The following is a 23,093-nucleotide window of genomic DNA, read 5'->3' as shown; positions in this document are numbered from 1 at the left end:
TCTAAATTGCTAAGAACTCATTCATAGTTTGATAATACACAACAAAAATCAATAAGATTCAAGATAACAAAAGTTAGAAATCGGTTTTGTGCCATATACCCTAAACCGATTCGTACATGCTTTGTTATAGGCTATCTTGACTTGATCCTTAGGTAGCATGCAAGTTTTCATGAACTAAATCATTCATACACTTCATATACATGTCTTAGTTAGGCCTTATTATCATTTTACACCTATCACAACAAACTTCATCATTAAACAAGCAATATGCCAAGATCCTCAAAACTTGCATCAAACCATATATAATTGCATGTTCATCAAAACTCAACCTAAAACCCTAATTACAGGGCTCAAAATACAACTCAAAACATAGATTCAACTCTCATTAGCAATAGTTTATAGGATCCAATCATTAATCCAATTTTCTAGAGTTTAAAGAATAAACTTAAACAAAGGACTTCATGCTTAAAGATTTCGATTTTCATAACCCTAGTGGAGCATGCAAACTTTTCTAATAAAATCTCTTGTGCTATAAATAAACCAAAAGATTTGCACTCCAAAAAAATACTAACATCATTAGGACCAAAATATCTACGACCAAACAACACCTCAACACAAAATTCCCAAGGCATACAAAGCATGCTAGCCGAAACACCACTTCCATACTTTCAATATTCAACCACCAGAAGTTTAAGGAAGAATGATACAACACTCCACTAACAAGATCATGACTTAAGGTAACTTAGAATAGAATAGATGAGGTTTGAAAATTAGACTTATAAAGCATTGAGCATAAAGAGAAAACTTAGCACCTTCTCCCTCAAGTTTCTCACTTGGTTTGCTTTCAAAAATGCCAAAGTGTGAAAGTTGGCTTTTGTGTAAGTGAAGAGAATTGGTGGGGCTGAGGGACTGAAGGATATGAGGAAGGGTTGACTTGTGGTGGTTATGTCTGGTTATGGATGATGGGAGAGCTTGCTTGAAAGCTTGGACATAGTCTTGGGCAGATTAGGCTAAGTGTTGGTCATATGGGTGGGGTGATGGAAGTGAGTGAGTTAACTTGAGTTTAAGTTCACTATTTGAGATTACATGTGGGTAAAAACTAGATCATGGGGGTGGTCAATCAAGGGTGTCTTGCTTGTGGAAGGAGCCAAGGGATGGAGGCCATTTGGGGCAAAATTGTTAACACCTAATTGCACTTATTTGGGGTTTAGTTGGGTTTGGCTGGGGTCTCAAGCTCCAACTCAATTGGGGTTGGTCAATGGAAGGTATCATGGTGTAAGAAAGTGGATGAGGGTTTAAGCGAAGTACTTGGAGTGTGATGGTTGCTTGTAAGACTTGCTTAAGTCAAGAGGGAAAAAAAGAGTCAAAACTGAGTCGGCTATTTGGAGTTTGGGGTTGTGGCTTCTCTCATGAGGTTTAGGGTCTCAAACCCCCTTTTGAGAGCTAACCAAGAGAGTACATGGTTGGTTGGAATAGTGTGGTGGATTTGGGAGGGGCATAGTCATGTAAGAGAGCGTGTAGTCTGCTTGATTCTCACTCAACCTCCTTACATAAGTGTATTTCACTTGACATATGTAAAGTGTGTTCTAAATAGAGGGTGGTGATGGTGCCATATGTCCAATGAGATTTTTTAGTGATCATAGAATGATTTGGACATCCAACATGGTGATGTGATAGTTGGTTGGTGATGTGATACGCTAGATGCCACGTGGTGCTCTTCAATTGGCCCATTTGTCATTCAAAAATCTTAAAACTTTTTATTATACCATAAAATTCTAAAAATTCATACGACTCTAATGATGCAATCCGTTTCTTCTAATTATGATCCTAAATGCCTAAAAAAATTCCAAAAGGCGATTCATCCCCTTAGCGACTCATAATTCGACTATACTAACAAACTAAAATCTAACCGATTGTTCGATCCATGAAATCTAACTAGGTTTTCATGGCATATCTAGAGTCCAAAGAAATCCCTTCCATTAGATTTATTTCGGGGCCTTACAAATTGGTATCTCTTTAATACCACTTTGTAACACACCCCAACTGTTTGATGCAAATACACAGGTAATAGCTCACTTTGAGGGAGCAACTCTGTATGAAGAAGAAGAAGAAGAAAATAAGAGAGACTAAGAGAAAAGTTCTATAACATTCCATAATGACCTTACAATACTCTACCTTCAATACATATACTGTCAGGCAACCACAACCGAAAGTAAGCAATATAGGCCATCGGCTAGTTCAAATACAAACGTAAATAGCAATAGTCCAAAGTAAATAAATATATAGGTCCAAATGTAAAGCAAACTAAGTCCTAATGAAAAAGCTCCCGGTTCATTAGAAATAACTCACCAAGTCTAATAAGAAAACCAAGATGATGCTTGAGGCCGTGAAGCCCATCAAGCCCAACCTATGTCGCAAGCAGATGCAACTTCTGTTCTCCATTAACCAACTGACAAGAGATATCCCACTCGTACTTAGATCCCCCCTTCCTCTTTCCTATGTCTAAGGCTTCACTCCACAGCCTCTCTTCTCCGTACAAACAAATCTATGCTTGTCACAATTTCCAAAACCTAAATTGACCCCTTGACCAACCATAGGATGAACTGAGTGCTTGGCATCTCCAATTAGAATGACATTGTCTCCTCTTAAGCCAACAAAATACGTTTCTAACAAGCTTGACTTAGGATAAGTAGCCTATCAATTGTCAAGTGCGCACTTAAGTGGTACAAAGTGGGAAGCTAGGTGGGAAGAGCTAGGCTATGTGCATTCCAAAGGCCAAGGTTGACCGTCGGCCAACATTCTTCATCTTGAAAGGCCACCACAGGCTGGCCCAATTAAGCCTACATTGAATTTCTCTTTGACCCAATCAATCATCTCTACAGAATCTTTATTTTATTTTATTTTCTTTTCCACTTTATTACATCACTTCTCTATGGCCATTCTTCTTCTTCTTCTTCTTTTGTTTTTTACAGAGAAGTTAAATTTAGTCATATTATTTTCTTTTTTATGTCGGAGACCTCTCAAGGCAAAGCCATTCGAACCCATCATGCAGAATAAACTCATGTCTTGTGCATCACATCTTTAGAAGTTTTCCTACACGAAACTTAAATGTAATCATATTATGCTAGAAGTTAAAATTTGAAGGGAAAAGGGTAAGCCACCCCAACCTCTTTTAAGTGATCTAGATTAATGGGTTTTACCTTCTTTACATCTAATATTGTAAAATAGAAACACCACCTAAAAGGAGCATCATACCATCATTCAGTCCCTTTTTATCCCCTAACATCAATGATTGTTCTCACACCACCAACTTGTTAGAGTCAAGCAAAAACAGCATCAAGAGAACAAGAGAAGGGAGAAAAGAAGATGCCCGCCCATCCCTTGCTGTGATTAGAAACAGTGAATAAAATCGAACAAAAAGTGAAAAGTTGGGCATTCTCTCCCTTCTGTTTCACCCATTTCACCTCACTAATGAGTGCAGAGGCAAAAGCAAAAGTAAAACAACCCTTAGTGGAGGCGGCAAGAAGCATGATTGAACACCCTCCCACATCCATCTTTTTCCAACCTAAAAATCAATCACAACCCCACATCCCAAAGAGGGCCATTCCACTCTCTTATATACAAAGCAAACCATAATCATTAGGAGATAACCCACACATTAACAACATAAAAAAAAAAAAAAAAAATCTTATCCCTCTCATAATGCTTCCACCATTTCCTTTGTTTGTTCTGATGCCAATCCAAAACCCACATAGCTCAAAGGCCGGTCATGGTATCTATAAGTAGAAACGGTAGGGAGAGGTAGAGCTTCGTTGTTTGTACTCCTGGCGGCGTCGGCGCAGAACAGGTGCACTGCTTTAGTGTGCTCTTGCTATGTACCATCAAGGAGTTTGGACAACAGGGGTGAAGAAAGTAACAGAAGCAGCAATAGCAACCACACCAAGAAGCAATCCCCTGCAGAAAAGAAAGATGGGGTCATGGAAAAGCTCCATAATCATGAATTACAACTTCAAAATAAGAGCAATGGGAGCAGCTACTGTAGGAGAAGTGGGACTAATGGGCCTCAAATTGAACGCTCTACACTAAAGAGTAATCTCAAGAAAAGAACAATAGGGGGTGTGGGTGATAATCAACAAAGGATAGAAAAGAGGAAAGTTAGTTGGCCGGATGCTCATGGCAAAGATATTGCTCATGTCCAAGAATTTGAACCAAGGTAAACCATCCCCACCCGCTTTCCTTTCATGATGAGCTTCTTTCTATTAGATTATTACAATTATGTGAAAATTGTTAGGACAAACAACATATCAACAACAAATTCAGCGGGAGTTTAGTCCGAGTTAAAAGCAGATGGAAAAAACTAGTCGAATAGAGCAAACCTTTTCTAAACTACATACGGGACAATAAGAGAAATTATTTACTAGTTAGCTAGTAGCTGTTATGGTGAAAGATAAGGAAGCTTTGGAACCAAAACACCCACCATCACAACTGTGTATTGAAAGCTTAGGTTGACGACAATTTACATATATACTTCTAGTCTTTTAGCTAAACCGACTCTGCTATGCTTCTCACTTTTCTTTTGTTTATAGTGTGTCAGAAGATGGGGAACTTGAGGGAGTAAGGAACTCTTGTGTTTGTGCCATTCAATGAAACAAGGTGTCTAAGGTACGATGCCCTGCTTCACAATGATCACCTGTGCAAGTTTTTAAAAACTCCAATAAACATCAAGTGTATAGGTATATAAACCTCTGAATGATGCATGATTTCCGTACCAGTATAATGACCATATGAGGAGCTGACCTAATAATATGATTATTTCAAAATGATTCTTATGCTCAAAAGGTATATCTCTTGCTGAACCATTTAAATCATGAATCCTCAAAAGTTATGAATGGGGAAGGTACTATCAACTATGTAACATTGATGGGAGCCATTCAGGTGTGCATTAATGGGGAAAAAGAAACAGCAAGTCTTGATTGATAATTTGATGGGAGCCATTCAAGTGTATCAGAACTTGAGGCACCATGTAGAAGTAATAAAAGACAATATGTAGGGACTCACATGACACTTGAGCTACAGCCGGAGCACCTATTTTTCTGTAGTCATCATATCTCGGAATAAAGAAATATGATAGATATAATGGGAATAGCTTTTAGGAAGGTCACGCTGCTCCTCAATTGAAATCACAACAATAAAAAATAATTCACTAAAACATATGCATATATGGGTTATAAAGTGTTGCTGCAAGCCGGGGGAAGCAAACGAATGCAAATATACATCTAGAAATAGTCTTATATTCTTGCAAATGTTTCTACTTTATAATGCTGAATCAGTACAGTTGATGAATACGTACAGTTTGAAAACTTTCTGCGTATGACCCTATGACATTTCAAATTAAGTGCCATTCTTGGTTCTTAAAGGTTGCAGATAGGTGATTTGACTGTTTACTAGTTTCAACAAATATTCCTTATACACATCTTACATCATAAATTTATGAAATGTGCATGAAACTTCATTATTGTAACACTTGTCACAAAGCGTAACTTGGGTTTTGGCATAGGCAGCCATGCATACAGAATCTTGATCCTAGCTAGCTGTTAGGCCAAGCTCAAAACACAGATCGTAATACTAGCAGCATGGGCCACATATATACCTTCAAAACGTATACATACGCATGCACATGTTATTTCTAGCAGATGTTTTATAGAATTTCCATGAACTCAGTCAATGAAATAAACGCTTATTGTTTGGTGGTGCATATATATATATATATATATATATATATATATGTAGAATACATTGGCTTTTCGATTCACATGACTTTAAACTATTAATAGTACTGTGATCAATTTGTATCCTAAATTAACAAATCTTATCAATTTGCACCATTGGTCAAGATCTGGCAATTATGGTTGTGCTATATGCCCTATTTTTCGTCGATTTGAATGATAAGATCATCTTGATTGGGTCCGAATTGCCAATTTCAGCAATTTAATTAAGATGCTAATTAATTGAAATTTTGATGGTAAGCGGTGATAATTGTAGGTGCATGCATGCTTCTCTCAAATGATTAACTAGCAGTTGATTTTCTTTTCATACATATAGATGTGAATCATGTGATTGCTTGAAAGTCAACTGAACACCTAACTACGAGGTGAGAACGTTAATCAAAACAGAATCTAATGCAAGAAGTCAAGCTCACACAAGCTAGCTACTTGTGTGAGGTAGGCCACTTGTGAAAGGCCATACATATTTTGCACCAACCAAAAAGATAAAAAAATTCTCGCATTCATATTTCTGAGTACTGTTAGATCAGCCGCTATATCAGGCTGTTTCCTTCATAATCTTAACAGCTACGGATTATGCATGAATTCATGAGTATCGCGCATGATCATGACCTAGTAAAAAAGGTCAGCCTTACTAAACGAAATAAATGTTGTTCATGAGAAATGAACCCAAGTAGCAGCAAAACCAATGCATCTATCCGGAGATTAAAATCAGAATGTCATGCCATTTTAAAGCCCACCAATCTGATTATATTCATAGAGAATGGAGAACATTCTGATCTAACTTGCTGTTATTTTGCCAAAGGCCTGTGGCCTGGTTGGCATAACCCCAAGCGTCCAAAAGGGAGGTATGGAGTTCGAGACCCTCTGCTCCACTAAAAAAAAACACAAAACTTGATGTTATTTTTTTCCTGGTTTATCAGTTCTATAGTGTGTGTATATATGTAATACTAGTGAACTGACATGATTCTTTTTTCTTCTCTTTTTTTCAGGCAACGGCGGGGCTGACTAGAGTATATTTTCTTTCGGGGGGGAGGGGGTCCAGCGGTGATACTTGTTAGAAAAAAATAGTCATAAACTTGCGTGATGTATATTTTAATTCAATGGAAAATAGTGGGAAAATCAATTTTCTTTCAATGTTATGTGGGTGCATGCAATGTTATATATGATCTAGTGTTTTGCTTTGTCAATGCATAGGTCATTGGATCTGATAAGTTCTCTGTTTTCCTAAAATTGGAAAATTCTAGATGGATGTTTGTCCATGAAAATACCTCTCCAAGCATATGAAAGCCCTTGCTTCTTACTTGTATACTTCTCCCATGAAGCTGTCTGCATTGAACTTTTAATTTTAAGAGTAACATTGGATATGGCCATAAACTCAATTATACTTTAAGGTGAAAGCCCGGAAAGACCAGGAAGAACCAAAATATTCAAGATGAGCTGGTAAATCATGTACCTAGAGGTTGATCCATTGAGGAGATATCAAGAAGATCAAATTGGAAACGTTTTCAGATGCACATGCTCGTGATTGGAAGCAGCGTGCTATGTTTCCAACCCGGAGAGGACGATGTAGATTGCATTGCCATCAAGTACATGGAGGGGACTTGATAGTGGTAAGAAAGGTTTGAAAATGAAGAAAAACACAAGAAAATAAGACCTTGACCAATAGTTCGCCCGCCCAAGGAAGAAAAAATAAGAAAGGAAAATATTCTCTAACCACAAAAAGATTATACAAAAATAATCTCACAAACTAACATGATTTGATGTGCTTCGTCAAATTATAACATTATTTTTATTGTAAAGTAGATCTAACGGATCAAATAAAACCATGTTAGTTTGTGAAATTATTTTTGTATAATTCCTTAATAGATGTAGCAGTACTCATAAATAAGTAGTTTTGGTTATTTATGGCGACAATTGAAAAATGGAAGCAACTTGTAATACAAAAAGTATAGAACCGAAGCTTCTACTTGAAAACAGAACTCTTTAAATACTTTTTGCTGTCTGTGAGAGAAAAAAAAAAACTCTTTTTTTGCCTCTTCATCCTGATTTGTTATCATTCCAACCCAAGCATCTAACTTTAAAGATCGATCCCCACCGACAAGAATAATCTTTATATGGTTTCAAAAAATAAAACTGTCGAGTTGGTGACAAGAAGACACTACGGCGCAATAATGCTATCTCAGAAGAAGCAAAGAATCAAAACCCCAATAAACAAATTGTTCATCTTGTTACAAATTCTTGATATTGACAGTAAAAATGAAAAAGAAAAACAGGAAATTATAAAGGGTAATAATATCTGCAGCTGTAAATGAAACCTCATACAAACTGGCGTGGACTGTTCATCATCCCTGTGAGATTAAAGGTAAATCAGACAGCAGGATGAGAGTGAATCAAGTAATCTAAAATGGTGATAACACCCACCAACGACAAGCAATTTTTGCAAAAATCACAATTTTCGTTTCTATTTTCCACCCCCACAATAGTTTAATGGATTTTCCCTTGACCAAAGCAAGCATGCATCGTCACTCTCCAAATAGAAAAAGCATGGCCACCTACTTTCTCCCCTCACTATCATGAATTTATAGATTAATGAAACTATATGTCCTATCTGTATCTGCTGAGTTCCCTTAGTAAGATAAATTATCGTTTTACATTTGGATCTTACTCTCGACACCGACTTCATTGCTTATGACTTTTTCCTTTCTTTGATTTGTTCTTCTCCTGCATCTTCTTTTTCTTAGCTTCAGCAGTAGTCCAACAGTAATCTTGGGGAATTGCAAATGGGTCTTGAATATTTTCTATCCTACTGCTAGAGCTGGCAGTGGATGAGCTAGGGCGTTGATAAGGGGCTTTTATCCACTGAAACCAAGATGAACTCGACGAATACATCACTGCTGGGCTCTCTCGCCCTGCAGCAGAAGGGCTTGAAGGGGGCGTTGAGAACTCATCCAATGGCTGTAGTTCTTCAAACTTGGTAAAAGTAACCAGAACCCTAATAGTGGGAACCACTGGGATAGCAACCTGTATGCATAAAGATAATTATTTTATCAAACAGTTGCGAAGGAACAAAAGAAACACTATTAACAAGAAAAAACAAGGACTACAAATCAATTGATGATTCAAAGAAAACCGCTTGGTCAGAACAGAATAGCATTCAAGACCAGAAAGAACAAGAAGAAAACATACCACAAAACAACAGAATACATTTTCCAACAAATGCGACAAAAATCAATGATAAAATTGCATAACTTATCTAGTGCAGATACACACTAGATACAATTTTTTGGACTTCGACATATTTCAATGCGTCCAACAATGGAGATTATATATAAAGACCAGAAAAGCCTTTAACTCATTCACAAGTCGTTTCTAACCAGCATACAATTATAGAAAGTTTCAGAAGAAAAGCAAATTTTTTTTTCCCCACTTCTCTCCAATGGCACCTAGGCTTTGACTGAAGTTGCATGCAGGCTGCATTAGTGCAAGACTAAGAAATCTCTTTGTATCAACAATGCAATTTGACACATATCCTAGGTTTCTTTTACTGAATTTCTCCAGAAAGAGATTGTAGAACAAGACAGTACGATTATCTACACCAAGTAATGGACATGAAGATTGCTTTCTTCATTCCTTGGTAACATATGAATGCCAACAAGATTATGCCATAACAGGCTACAAGCATCGTTCGAAGAACATACAAAACGTTTTCTAGATATGCCATCTGACTGTAGATACTCTAGGTTGATAAGGGGTAGAGTCCAGCACTTGAGATTGACCATAGAGAATATTTCACAAGGAATGAGGATAGGATTGCCACAAGACCTGCTGCTATATCTATGTTGCGGAATTCATGGACAAGGAATGAGGTTAGTGGCACCGATGTGGGAAAGACCATGGAGAGTAATCCAACATGCTACAACCACATGCAATGAAGGCCAACGAATGAGATAGTAAGAGAAAGCAACCTAATTCACATTGGAGTAGGGGCAAAGGGAGGCCTAAAGTAATAAGGGCAGAAAGAAGATATGATCAATGGGGAGTTGAAAGAGAATGCGGTTAGGGATAAAACAAGCCAAAGCATAAGAGAATCAGATTATAAGACAGCACAATGATCATATATTTGCACAATCCAACCTTCCAAAAGAGGACTAGGCATAAGAATCAACTCCCACTTCCCAAAGCAAGGCAAAGCATAAAAGATTTGGCTCCAATTTTGTATAAATTAATAAGTGGCAGAACAGTGGTAGTCGTTTTCACAGGCAAATAGCTTGCCTCTCCCAAACTTCATGTTTTTAAGGAGTTCAGCTGTTGTATAAGAACATCCAATAATAAAAAAAAAATGACTTTGAAGCGCAACCATTACAGTCTCCTCACTTCTTACTCTCAAAATTCTAATCAGAAACTTCATCAAAAAAAATATTTTACGAGCTAAATTAAAGGATTTGGCACTTTGACGACGTTTTTCAATCAAACAATTATTATGCAGTTAATTCTAGGTTACAATTAGCCTGTATACAGGCTCCCAGCAACATAGTCCTAAGTTCTAAACTCACCAAAGAAGGCTTATAACTAGACCAAATGGCTATGTCAAACTCAAAGCAGGACATTCTAGGTTTACTAGTGCGGGCACAGATTTTTATGTCTAGGGCTGGATTTATGCATCATAACTAGACCAAATGGATGTGTCAAACTCAAAGCAGGACGTAATTGTTAAGTTTTGACACAAAGCTACAGTCAAGCACAACCTTGGCTACCCGGATCAGTTCTATTGACAATATCTTCAGAACTGAGCTACTAAACCTGGAAACTGTATAAACACATCCACTTAATAAGATGATAGGGCTCAAGTGTGTTGAAGGACTTTCTTTGAAAAATCCTTGCCCAGGCCCACTTAAATAATGTGGGTTCAAGCAGCAATTGGATACTCGACTGGTAACCAACCTGTTTAGTATCCTAACTGTGATCAGGTCAACCTACCAAAAATCATTCATTTCGTTTTGGTTTGGATGGGTGGAGGGCCCAGGTAGCATTTCTCCAGGTGTATTTATAACACAATGAAATGATTTTTTTTATTGGCACCAGGTGTCCGAAAACAGAGACCTAACTAATCCCAGGGGTGCACAGCCCCCAACAATGAGTTTCCCGCAAATGCACCTAGGGTAATTCAAGGAGAAGATCCCCCTATCCAATGGCCCCTAGAGATTGTTTGCAACCAAGAAGATTAGAACCTTAGAACTTGGAGGGAGCATACAACTAAGCCCAAGGCCTTTACCACTTGAGCCAACCCCTAGGGGTTACACAATGAAATGATACCAACATAAAACAACTGAAACAGACATCAAACACAAAATAACATCAATCAGCACCCTTTATGATTGCCGATGGCCAAAATAATTCTAAAAGTGAAAATTTTTGAAGTCCTGAAGAGATATAGCATATAAAGGCACAAACCCATTTTTTCCAACTTTTAAAGATGCGAAATTATTTGACCTACAAAAGCCAAGGAAGTCCAGTTTTATCTTGGCTTATTAGCTACCAAGATAGGAAGGCCCTGACAAAGGCAAAACTGATCCCAAGCTCACCCTTGAATGAAAAAAAATTATATTATCTATTAGTTTCATATGTATAGCCATTTTCATTTTCAAGTAGTATTCTGATTGACGGTGTATTATTCAATAGATGACTGGTAGGTCTGAGATTACTAACGGTAAGATTTTGCTACACAAGTCAGAACACCATCAGGCCCAAAAACAAACTAAAGAAACAATTAGAGACCACTATGACCATCATGAAAAAGACATTTTCAATCAAGATCTCAGCATAACACAACAATAAAGCTCGTGAACAGGTGAGCAACAGGGTATTAGATGGACTTCAAAAACTTTATTCCATACAATACTAGCAGAGTCAGAAACTTGCTGCCCTCTTTGTAACAATAAATGCACTAAGTGATCTCATTTCCTAAGAAGTTCACGCACACAACGCTGCTCCTGGACACCCGGTGGAAATAAAAGAAAGTTCACGCGCACACTATCACCATCCATATAGGTCATGAGATTGTTTAACTCATCCAGAAGGCTACTGCAAGACCAAACTTCAATAAAGGTCAGATCTGAAACCCTAATGCAAAACACTTCCTCCAAAGAGGTCTATCCCTACCACAGTGAATAGCCTTGACACAATAGCTAAAGCAGGGAGCAGGGATACAAAAGCAGAAAAATTATTTTTCAGAGCAAAATACATGACCTAAGGTTATTGAAAGATGAAACATACCTTGACAGGAAAGGTTCCCATTGGAAGCTTGGTAGTAAGCAGTTCCCTCAAACGACGAATTGCCTTAACCTTATTTGCCAGAATATCGAGCAATGGAAGCAATTCTTCAGTTTGTAGCGGAAAGTTTGGGGAAAGCCACAGAATAGGCCTCAATCCTTTCTTATACTCATTCTCGCGGACAGCATCCTTGTGGCGATTTCTGCTCTCAGAGCTCATAGAAGAAGATGTTTTGGTATCCCTCCCTCTACGGTGCTCATCCCCTCTTATGACAATCTCCACAGAGTGTCTTCCTGGTTTGGGCTGATTTCTGGTGGGAGAATCTCCCAATAGATCACTCACCTTGTCATCCACACACAGAGAATTTCTCGGTGGAACAGTCTTCTTTGGTGCTTCATTTTTTGAATCCCGTTTCCTCCATCCAGCAAACCATCCTTTCTTTTCCTGCTTAGATTCTCCATTTCTACAGCCATTCACATCTTCCAAAGGAATCTCCCTGTGCTCGTAAGAACTATGGCGATGCCCAATAATCTCATCACCATTATCAATCGCCGATTCTGATGTATCCAACTTAAGAGCAGCTTCAAGTTGTCTCCTCTCATCCTCTGTCAAAATGTCACTGAGCTCCTCACTATCTGTTTCATTTTCATTGCAAGATGAGAACAACTCATCGTCTGTCATAGCCCCTGGGACTCTCCTAGATTTGATGCTCACAACCACATTGTGCATGTCATATACCTTAGCCTTCCATGCACCAACCATTTCTGTTTTCTCCTGTCGTCTCCATGTTAATTGTGCCAAGAGAACTGCCTGAGTCACATCAATCCCAGGCCTGAATATATTAGTCTGAGACATTGCAGCCACTTCCTGTCGAACCTCTTCTTCAGTAGCCGGAGAACCAGCACCATCCAAAGCATTCATGATCTCTCTATCCTTGTGTGAAATCATGCAAAGTGACCCAGGAGGAATCTTCCCATCCTCAGACCCATCGCCAAGGAAAATAATACTCTGATCTGACCGCTGAATCCTAAAACCATCGAACCCAGCCAAAGTCATGTCTGCCCTCAAATTCGCACCCCTCTTCCAAATTTTGTAAGTATCCGAAGGGGCAATCCTTGAAATAAAAGGAATCACAGAACTCTCAAAGTGGAATGTAATTTCCATATAGAAGTCCCTCATCCTTCGCATAGTTCCTATCAAGCGAGGCAACCGTCTACACCATTTTGCCCAGGCCAATGGCTGGTAGTGCCTAACTATTATCATGGAAATCCCTTCTTCTCTGTGGCATATCGCTTCCTGGAGCGCACTCCACCCTTGTTCATTCTGCAAGCTCCAATCTGCCCCAGCAACCATAAGCATTTCGGTTGCTGTCTCATCACCAAGCTTTACAGCCAAGTGAAGAGGGGTGTCACGGTTTGGAACATCTCGCCGATCGATCACAGCAGCAATTGCATCGGCTTTCTCTTCCTCGGCCATCGAAGCAGCCTCAGTGCGAATTTCGGCTGGGTTACAGAGGCGTGGGAGACCTGCGAGTATCCGCTTGAGACTGGCATAATCCTTCATGGCAATGGCCTTGTGCACAGGGCTATGAGCATATTTTGAAATATCAATACCCGCCATGCCTCAGGGGTAGATATCGCCACCCAGACAAATAAACGCAATCAAACCTCCAATTCAATCATCCAACACTCGAATGCAATGAATGACCGCTGTTTAGGACATAGTATAACCACAATCAGCAACAACTCATCAATTCAGGGGAGTGAATTCAAACAAACGAAACAGAACCAGTTTACAATTAAAAACCAAAATGAGAAATTCCAAGCAGTCTTCCCCAGGAATGGAGTTAGATCCAATTCAAATTACCCCAATGGAACAAGAGAACAGCATATAAGACACGGTCGACACCTATCAGAGACAGAAGAAAAGAATCCGGGGTGGGCCCAAAGCAAGGAACCAAGAGGCCAGGAAATCTCACCTTCTTCTTCTCCCACTTCTTCTTTTGCTTCTTCTGTTACCCTCCAAAAGACCAAGACCGAGATTATACACCCAAAGAACCTGAGGCACTCAACCCCACCACCTGTCGCTCTATCTCTTTCTCCCTCTCTCTCTGCAAGTTGAGAAAGAACAAAACATCCTTGTGATCCAATCCAGATCAGACAAATCCAGGAACACGCATGTGGGTGCTTGAAACAAAATTCTACAATTTAAAAATAAAAATCAAGGGACAAAATAAGAGTGGAGGAATCTGATAAAGAAATGGAAAAGGGCATAGAATCAAGAAAGCAACAAAACCCCACCGTGGAACCAAAGCTCACAAAAATTGTATATATAGAAAGGGAATAAACAAAAAAAGGGAATCAAAGCAAGGAATTGATACAAAATATGTAATTTTGGTACAAAGACACGAAATTTATCAGAAAATTTACCTCTCTTTAGAGTTCAGAGTATATTAGAGAATGGTAAGTGTGATTGGAAGAGAAAGACTGTAGGAGAGATAGGAGGAGAGGCATCTTCGTTCTCCCTTTTTTAATTTTATTTTTTTGTTTTCAAGTTTTTACCTTTTTGAACAAAGAAGGATAAGACACAGAAGAAAGAGAAAAGACAGAAGGTCGAAAACGGGAAGAGTCATGTGAGGCTGTGAGCCAGAAAACAGGAAACTTTCTTTGGGTTTTCCTATTTTTATATTAATTAATGTGATTTAATTGGCTACTAATTATTTATAATTAATCTGGTTTAATTAGTCTGTTTGACTAAAGGGACTCTGAGCCCTGAGGTACTGCTTTTTATTTTTATTTTTTATTTTTCACAAAGAGAATTTATTTTAATTAATTCAAAAGAATCCAAAATTGGGAGCATTTATGAACCTTGATCGAGTTGTAACTGCTGGAGCCTGAATTCTTTTTCTTTTTTTTGAAGGATAGCATGCATTAGCAGCCCACTAGGGTCTACTGTCAGACAGACTGTCATGGTATATGATCCGAACCCGTATCTCAGAGCTCCATATTCATATAAAATTTGAGAATAAATAGTAATTAATGCATAATAAATTTTTTATTTTCATAATATTTGTTATGATCATAAGATTATCTTGTAAAAATAAATTTCACAAACATTTCTCTATTTATTCATCTTTGAGATTTGGCAGCACTTATGTTGGCATGATAAATCATAAGTGATGAAAAAAATGGAGGTTGGATTTGAATATTTTTCAAAGTTTCTCTTTGATCTAGTTTTCTTTATTTGTGAATTGTTACGATGAAATGAGTAATATTATTGTAACTTTGTTTTGTTATGATTTTATAGATATAAGGATGATATTTCATCGAGTCTATGTTGAATCATGACCTAACTTCCATCTCGACGACAATTTAAATTTCTCACAACAATTTACTTCTCATATCAACAAATTAGAAGAAGAGATTTCAACCGACAACCATGTAATTAAATTTAAGATATGGTATACATACATGTTCTTAATCTATCCAACCTAATAGGCCCGGTTTGGATGCCCATATGAGATACAAACTATCTCATCTGAGTTGTACTTCAACTTTCATCTGCCTATCCAAACAACAGAATACAAAATTTTATTTAATCTCTGATTTTTCAACCATCGCTACAGTTAATCTGCTACAAAATTTCATTTGCCTCTACAGTAACTCTAACTACCACATTTTTAATATATATAATTATCTATTAGAATTTTTTATTTTATTGTAATATATAATTAGAAAAATATATTTCAAACTTTATAAAATATAGTATAATAAATAGGTCGTAATTAGAATAATTTAGTTTAGGAGAGAAATGCGTTCATATTTGAGAATCTTGAAATAATCACGGCCAATTACAAAAAATATATTTTGGGAAAGTCAAAATATTTATGAGTTTTTAAATTAATAATAGATATTACTTATTTTTAATATATTCATAATATTTTACACCTAATAATTAAAAATAATTTTCAATAATTGGTATGACCTATCACTTTATCAAATCTCCAAAAAAATTAAAAAAATCTCATCTCATAAAATGTGTAATCAAACGAGAGTTAAGTATTTCTAGTAAATCAAGATAATTAGAAAACTCAATCCCTTGTCATTCCTCAATTTAAGAATAATAACAAAAAAAATAGATTGAGCTGTTCTTATGGGGTTTGAATTGCTAACATCTTTGGGTTTAATGCACCTCCATTATCGTTCCAAGTTTTAAAGAGTAGTAATTCATCTCAATTATTATGTAACGGACAACACACTAATTGTTTGATCGGTTTCAATCTCATAAAGGATACTCAAGAAGTTGTTATGTGAAAGAATGGAAACAACTTTAATGTGAACAACAAACACCACATTAATTCCAATAATTTAGGGATTTGCAGTCTCATGACATAAATCAAGCACGTTTATTTGGAATCGGCACTCCATGATTGTAATCCAGCCTGCAATTAGCTTTTTGAAGAACAGCTGAGCTGAGAGCCTGAGAGCAGAGCAAGGTTGTGGGTGGGAGCGGCTACTTGGCCAGCAGGTTGCCCTCGATTACTGCACATGATTTTGCTATTGCCCTTTCAGGCATTTGGCATAACGAATCCAAACCAGCATATCCAATACTAACAGCAAAAAATCAAAAATATATTTTAAATACAAATAAAGTCATGTGTTTTTATATATTTTTTTAAAATAAAATAAATTTAGAACATCATTAAAAATACTTACTTACTTTGAAAGTTAAAAAAAAAATATCATTAAAAAATACTTCCTTAATTATGAAGTAAAATAAAAAATTATAAAATTTTTTTTTATTTTATTTCGTGATTAAAGAAGTATTTTTTAATAATATTTTAAACTTTTTTTATTTTTTAAAAATATTTAAAATTATTAAAAAAATTTATATAAAAAATAACTTTAAAAAAACACATAAAAATTACGTGTTTGGGAGCTCTAACATTATTCTAATAAAATTTTGTACGTGGCACCAACGAACTAAAATGTTGCATACTTGCCAAAGGTGTTGGCTCGGTTACTTTGAGATTTAATTAAAGAATTTGAATTTTAAATCATTATTTTTGAAAGAATAATTTTTTCTCATCAATCACTATTTATTACTTTACACCTCACATTCTATAAAAATAATTATCAGATATAAAATATAAAAATAAATATTGACTATAGTAAATTTTGTTTCAAATTCAATTTTTAAAAAAATTTAAAATCTAAGATTTTTAACAGCTTATCTGAATTGGGTAACAAAGTTGTCACTCAAGAAGGAACCAGCGTGTGGGCCACACAGTGGTTGAATGGCTACTCAATGGCAACATGTGGCAAGATCAATGGAAGGGCGGGCGGGCGACATCTGATAGCAGCAGGTAGGAGGAGACATGGGGGGTTTAAAGTTAAGGACCAACCAACCAAAAGAGGTTAGTATTCCAAAACTTCAATTAAATAGTAAAAGGAAAAACAAAAAACGAAAAGTAAATAGAGGAAAAGGGGGGATCTGGTTTCTCGTTGGGGGAAGAGGAAGGGGAGTTGGGTAGTAGAACTTTTGGGTTGTTTGAGGCATTCTTTCAAACAGTGGAGAGGGGTGGAAAAACTAACCAATCCAAATGATTATTTTCAACCTTTGAACAGATTTCTTTATTCTTTTGTGTCTGCCTTACCTTTTCTGGGGAGACTCCAAATAAAATCAATATTTTTAATACACATCGGATGTTTGTATCATATATAGTTATAAAAAAGTTCATATAAAGTTCCAAAAAAATGGCTCCCCCCAACACCAACTTTGTGACCAACTCCCACAGATAAATGAAAATGACCCTTTTTTTCTTGTCTTTCCATGACTTGTGCTAATCTATTAGCTTCCCCAGTTTAATAGGGTTTGTGGGTATGTGTTACTTTTTCTGGAAAAGTGTGAAGAAAAGAGAAAGCTGGTGTAAAGTATATTTCATTTTTTAATGAGACATATCCACTCTCTCACGACCATAGACCAAACCTGTTTTGCTTTCACAGAATTGAGCAGAATTGTTTTATTATAATGGCAGCTCTTTTTTTTTTTTTTTGTACTGAGCATTCTGTCATCCATCCATCGATCCAAATGTTTGGTCCCATTTGAACAAATATCTATGTCTTCACTGATTAATTATTATATAAAGTTTGATATTTAAGAATTCTTTTGTTGTTGATGTGACAATAATTGCCCGTGATTTTTCAAGCATACATGACAGATGACACAGGAGATGATTGCGATGCACTTTCATCATGGATCCAAGCTTACCCCAAGAAAATCTCCAAAATTAATTCAAAATGAGATGCATGCCCATCTTTTTTTTTTTTTTTTTTAAAAAAATAAGAAGAGCGGTTTCGAATTCAGATTTGTCATTAGAAAAACCGAACCAATGCCATCAGGTCATCAGAACTTAGATGTTTACAAGTTTTAAATTGTTCAAGTGAATATTTTGGACAATACTAAATAGTAAATACTCGATAAATGGGGCTCACTTTAAAAGTTTATTTATCTCATTCACTCATTCTAACTCTAAAGAGATCTGAATCTATCAAGGATAGATTCATACATAGGATTAAACTGATTTGAGCGTGAAGTTTTTACTTTTCTGCCTAAAGATGGTGATGGCCAAAATAAGCTCCATCTCTGAGCTGAATAGGTCTTGACTATGAGACTACCGAAAAACGAAGGGCCCGAGGCCTAACTAGAGGAGGACAAAAGCCCAAACTTGGACTCCAACCCAAAAGTGTCCGATCCAGAAATAAGTGTGAAAGAATTTGGAGAGTTCGTCGACAAATTAAACTCGGTTTTTTATTTTTATTTTTGTATATATATATTTTTTTTGTCAATAAAACTTTTGAATATAATTTGCCGATAATGAGCGGTGCGACTCTACCACCTGCAGGTGCCGCTCATTGTACCGTCCAATATAAATTGTACTTTTATTTTTTTTATTTCAAACGTTTTTTTAAAAATAAAAAAATACAAATACACTAATAATCACTTTCTTAAATATTAAGAAAAATTTTAAAAATATTAAATACATAAACGATGAAAATAAAAAAATAAATTGAAAAAGCATAATAACATTATTCATAAATAATACATTTGATTCATGATACGTAGAGTCCCATAATTAAAACGATTGAACCACCAAAAAAGCAAAGCTCAAAAAGGTGGTTTAGAATATGAAAAATGTTACTTTGTCTACTTAATTTGGCACCTCATATATTTTAATTTTTTTTTATTTAATAGTTAAGAAAGTGATTATTAATATATTAAATTTTTTAATATTTTTTACAAATATTTTAAACTAATAATATAAATATAAATTAAAAAAAATAATAAATTTTTTTTTAACTGATGCACCCTAAACAATAGAGTAGCAACCCTAGAAATCCCAAAAGAATGATGAGGATGCCCTTAAATAATAAGCTATATAGTAGCCACTAGCAACGCCATTTATTCTTAAATAAAGAAATAGGTAGGGGGCTGAGTGAGCCACCCTATCAATTTCAACCTACTCTTTTTGGTTTTTAGGTTAGGTGGCACATATGCTAGCTTTAGAAGTATTAAAATGTTGTAAAATATTAAATGCAAACCCTAATGAGATGGGCCTGTTTCTTTTTTCATAATCACCAAAAGAATGTTTTTCCTTTTATCATATAGTCGTGGGTAGGGTGTAAACCTGACTATACCTGCACGCATTTGTATCCGGGTTTATAATGTTGTCCGAATATTCGTCTGGATTAATCAAGTTATAACCTGGCTGGATATTCGATTATAAATATTTGAATACCGGATTATAATCGGATACTCGGATTTGTCAAGAAACCATTTAAACGAGAAGTACCACAAACATAAAACGACAACATTTTATTTATAAGGTAAATTATTTTGAAATGTGAAATCCGATTATGGGTACAAGATATTAATCCGATACCTGCATTAAGTAACCATATCTATATTTAGATAGGGGTGGTTACAAAATTTAAATACCCGCTCGGATGAACCCGATTTGTCGAATCATAGACCAGACCAAAAAAAAAACCCGGATGCACAACCCTAGGTCTCATGAGTAAAAAAAAAAAAAAACCATCCACTCAAAATCAAATGTGCCAAAAGTAGTTTAGCTATCAAACTTCCGCTTGTAGATGGGGAATTGTGATATATGGTTATTATTTTCTTTTTGACATAAGCATATAATTTTACATATAATTTTAACCAGCATAAATGCAACATAAGATATCCTATCATCATAATATAAGTGGATACAAAGATTTATCCTTTTCTTTTTATGAAGCAATCTACAACATGAAAATGAACACACCCAGTTTGAAACGCAAACGCTTCGTTGTGGAAAATCAAACAAATTAAGCAGAGAACTTTAGAAACACCGTGGGCCAGATAGAATCAATAACGGGCCTCTAAGCAGACAAACTATGCAGCACAACAGTCTCGACTGTCAGCCCAGGCCCGAACCCAAACAGCACACCCCACTCGAGCCCTTCTCCGGTGGTCTTCAGCCCATCCTCAACAGACTTCCTTCTCATCTCATCCAAGATAAACAGCACGCAAGCGCTGGACATGTTGCCATACTCGCTCAGCACGTGACGTGTGGAACGCAACTTTTCGGGCTTGAGAGCCAACTTCTCCTCTACTTGGTCCAGGATTGCAGGCCCACCAGGGTGTGCGATCCAGAAGAGAGAGTTCCAATCTGTGATGCCCAAGGGTTGGAAGGCCTCCACCAAACTCTTCTCAATGTTCTTTGAAATGAGCCCAGGAACATCCTTTAGGAGATGGAATGTAAGCCCAACCTCGCGAAGATGCCCATCGATGGCCCCATCACTATCGGGGAGAATTGTTTGGGCCGCAGAGACTAATTCAAATAAAGGCTTCTCGACTTCGGGGATTGGATCCGCTCCAATTATGATTGCAGCTGCACCATCGCCAAACAAGGCCTGGCCCACAAGACTATCGAGGTGGGAGTCACTAGGCCCTCGGAATGTGACAGCGGTGATTTCCGAGCACACGACAAGCACACGTGCACCCTTGTTGTTCTCAGCCAGGTCTTTTGCCAGGCGGAGGACCGTGCCACCGGCGAAACAACCTTGCTGGTACATCATGAGGCGCTTAACAGATGGGCGAAGGCCCAAGAGCTTAGTGAGCTGATAATCAGCCCCAGGCATGTCCACACCACTAGTGGTGCAGAAGACCAAGTGGGTGATCTTGGACTTGGGCTGGCCCCATTCCTTGATGGCCTTGGTGGCTGCTTCTTTGCCTAGCTTTGGGACTTCAACTACCACCATGTCTTGTCTAGCATCCAACGAAGGAGCCATGTAGGCGCACACGTTGGGATTTTCTTTTAGGATCTCCTCTGTCAAGTACATGTAGCGCTTCTTGATCATGGATTTGTCACCTGAAATTGCATGGCAGAAAGACTAATTAAACATAATTGACCGGAGACAACGAAAAAACTCTTACGGTTCCTTTCATTTGTCAGTTTATATTTTCGCTTTGCGCGCGCGCGCACACACGTATGTATAGACGACTAAATACCAAGCCCAATCTATTCTCATATGATTAACGCTAGTTATTGCCATGTTTCATTCATTTGTTTAGTGTTGCTTGGCCAGCCATTTGCATTTTAGACTCTTTTTACTTGTCGATGATCGAGAAACAAAAACAAAAACATGAACAACCGAAAAAGAGAAAGAAAGAGGAGGTCTTACACATGCGCTTGAACTTCTCTTTGAGCTCAGTCTTGTGCTCGCTGTTGGTGATACGGAAATAATAGTCCGGGTAAGTGCTTTGGTCGACACAATTGGGGGGAGTTGCCGTTCCAATGGCCATGACCGTGGCAGGACCCTCAGCCCTCTGAGCCCTTCGGACATCTTCCACTGTCACCATTTTCTCTTCAAACTTCGAAGATTAGGGCACTAAGCAACTACGTACGTTGTATGCTTAGCTGTGGCAGTGGAGAGAACTGGGTCTGCTGAAGCCTAAAATACAGTATTGGGTGTTGATCTGCAAATCAGTGGAAGAGAGGCGTCTTTTATATAAAAACCAGGAGAGAGGTTAGCTGAGGATCACGTGCTTGACCCATCCCCCATGACAAGCCCCAACAACTTAAAGTCCGGCTGACACGTGACAGTGTGAGTTGGTACGTTTACCTCTCAAACCTCCGCATGATCTTTACTTACCCATATAAATTTCTCTTGATTACTTAATTTACTTTCCCCCCAAAAAAAAAAGGAAAAATAAATAAAGAGTAAGAAAAAAAATTCTATTCATTATCACTATACGACATGTTACATTTTATTTTTTATTTTTTTAATAAATATGTGATATGATGAGTATAAAGATTTAATTAATTTAATAAAAATAAAAATAAATATAATATGTAGTGTTTGAAATGTGTGATGTTTAATGCCGAGTAAAATCTCAGCAGGATTTTCTGGACTCAGTTGGCTTAATATTTATCAATATTGTATATAAATAAAAAATAAAATTATTATAATATTTATCACTATTAAATATAAATAAAAAATAAAATCACTATAATATTTATTCCTATTATATATAAATAAAAAAATAATTTCATTATAATATTTATTTATATTATATATAAATAAAAAATAAAGTCATTATAATATTTATCCTTATTAAATATAAATAAAAAATAAAATCACTATAATATTTATCACTATTATATATAAATAAAAAATAATTTCACTATAATATTTATTTATATTATATATAAATAAAAAATAAAATACTATAATATTTATCCCTATTAAATATAAATAAAAAATAAAATCACTATAATATATATCACTATTAAATATAAATAAAAAATAAAATTACTATAATATTTATCATTATTATATATAAAATAAAATAAAATCACTATAATATTTATCACTATTATATATAAATAAAAAATAAAATTATTATAATATTTATCAATATTATATATAAATAAAATCATCATTAAAAAAATTAATCATTGATGAGATCCATACATTTTTTAATTAT

The 23,093-nt window shown here is 36.4% G+C and overlaps 2 protein-coding genes and 1 long non-coding RNA gene across 6 annotated transcripts; 1 reads left to right on the top strand and 2 right to left on the bottom strand.

The window, feature by feature from the left end:
* Window positions 1-3,543: 3,543 nt before the first annotated feature.
* Window positions 3,544-7,051, top strand: LOC108988448. Its single transcript, XR_001995671.2, has 3 exons — window positions 3,544-4,213; window positions 4,587-4,662; window positions 6,776-7,051. It is a non-coding gene; the product is annotated as an uncharacterized LOC108988448 (long non-coding RNA).
* Window positions 7,052-7,917: 866 nt separating this feature from the next.
* LOC108988453 (ankyrin repeat domain-containing protein 13C) lies at window positions 7,918-14,712 on the bottom strand. 4 transcript variants are annotated; one of them, XM_035691761.1, is made up of 5 exons: window positions 14,486-14,659; window positions 14,035-14,256; window positions 12,060-13,765; window positions 8,452-8,807; window positions 7,918-8,134 (listed from the first exon to the last, which is right to left on the bottom strand). In XM_035691761.1, the coding sequence occupies exons 3-4, from the start codon at window positions 13,674-13,676 to the stop codon at window positions 8,466-8,468; spliced, it is 1,959 nt and encodes a 652-aa protein (XP_035547654.1). In that variant the 5' UTR covers window positions 13,677-13,765; window positions 14,035-14,256; window positions 14,486-14,659; the 3' UTR covers window positions 7,918-8,134; window positions 8,452-8,465. The 4 variants fall into 4 exon arrangements, with proteins under 4 accessions (XP_035547654.1, XP_018817257.1, XP_018817258.1 ...); XM_018961712.2 differs by lacking the exon at window positions 7,918-8,134 and having other exon boundaries at window positions 8,187-8,807; window positions 14,486-14,712; XM_018961713.2 differs by lacking the exon at window positions 7,918-8,134 and having other exon boundaries at window positions 8,187-8,807; window positions 14,035-14,166; window positions 14,486-14,671.
* Window positions 14,713-20,203: 5,491 nt separating this feature from the next.
* LOC108988452 (chalcone synthase 1) lies at window positions 20,204-22,086 on the bottom strand. The gene is made up of 2 exons (XM_018961711.2): window positions 21,788-22,086; window positions 20,204-21,474 (listed from the first exon to the last, which is right to left on the bottom strand). The coding sequence occupies exons 1-2, from the start codon at window positions 21,963-21,965 to the stop codon at window positions 20,483-20,485; spliced, it is 1,170 nt and encodes a 389-aa protein (XP_018817256.1). The 5' UTR covers window positions 21,966-22,086; the 3' UTR covers window positions 20,204-20,482.
* Between the last annotated feature and the right edge of the window lie 1,007 nt (window positions 22,087-23,093).

The sequence above is a fragment of the Juglans regia genome, chromosome 7, assembly GCF_001411555.2.
Source record: "Juglans regia cultivar Chandler chromosome 7, Walnut 2.0, whole genome shotgun sequence".
Taxonomy (NCBI): Eukaryota; Viridiplantae; Streptophyta; class Magnoliopsida; order Fagales; family Juglandaceae; genus Juglans; species Juglans regia.
The sequence above is the reverse complement of the archived record's forward strand: the minus strand, read 5'-3'. Positions and strand labels throughout refer to the sequence as shown.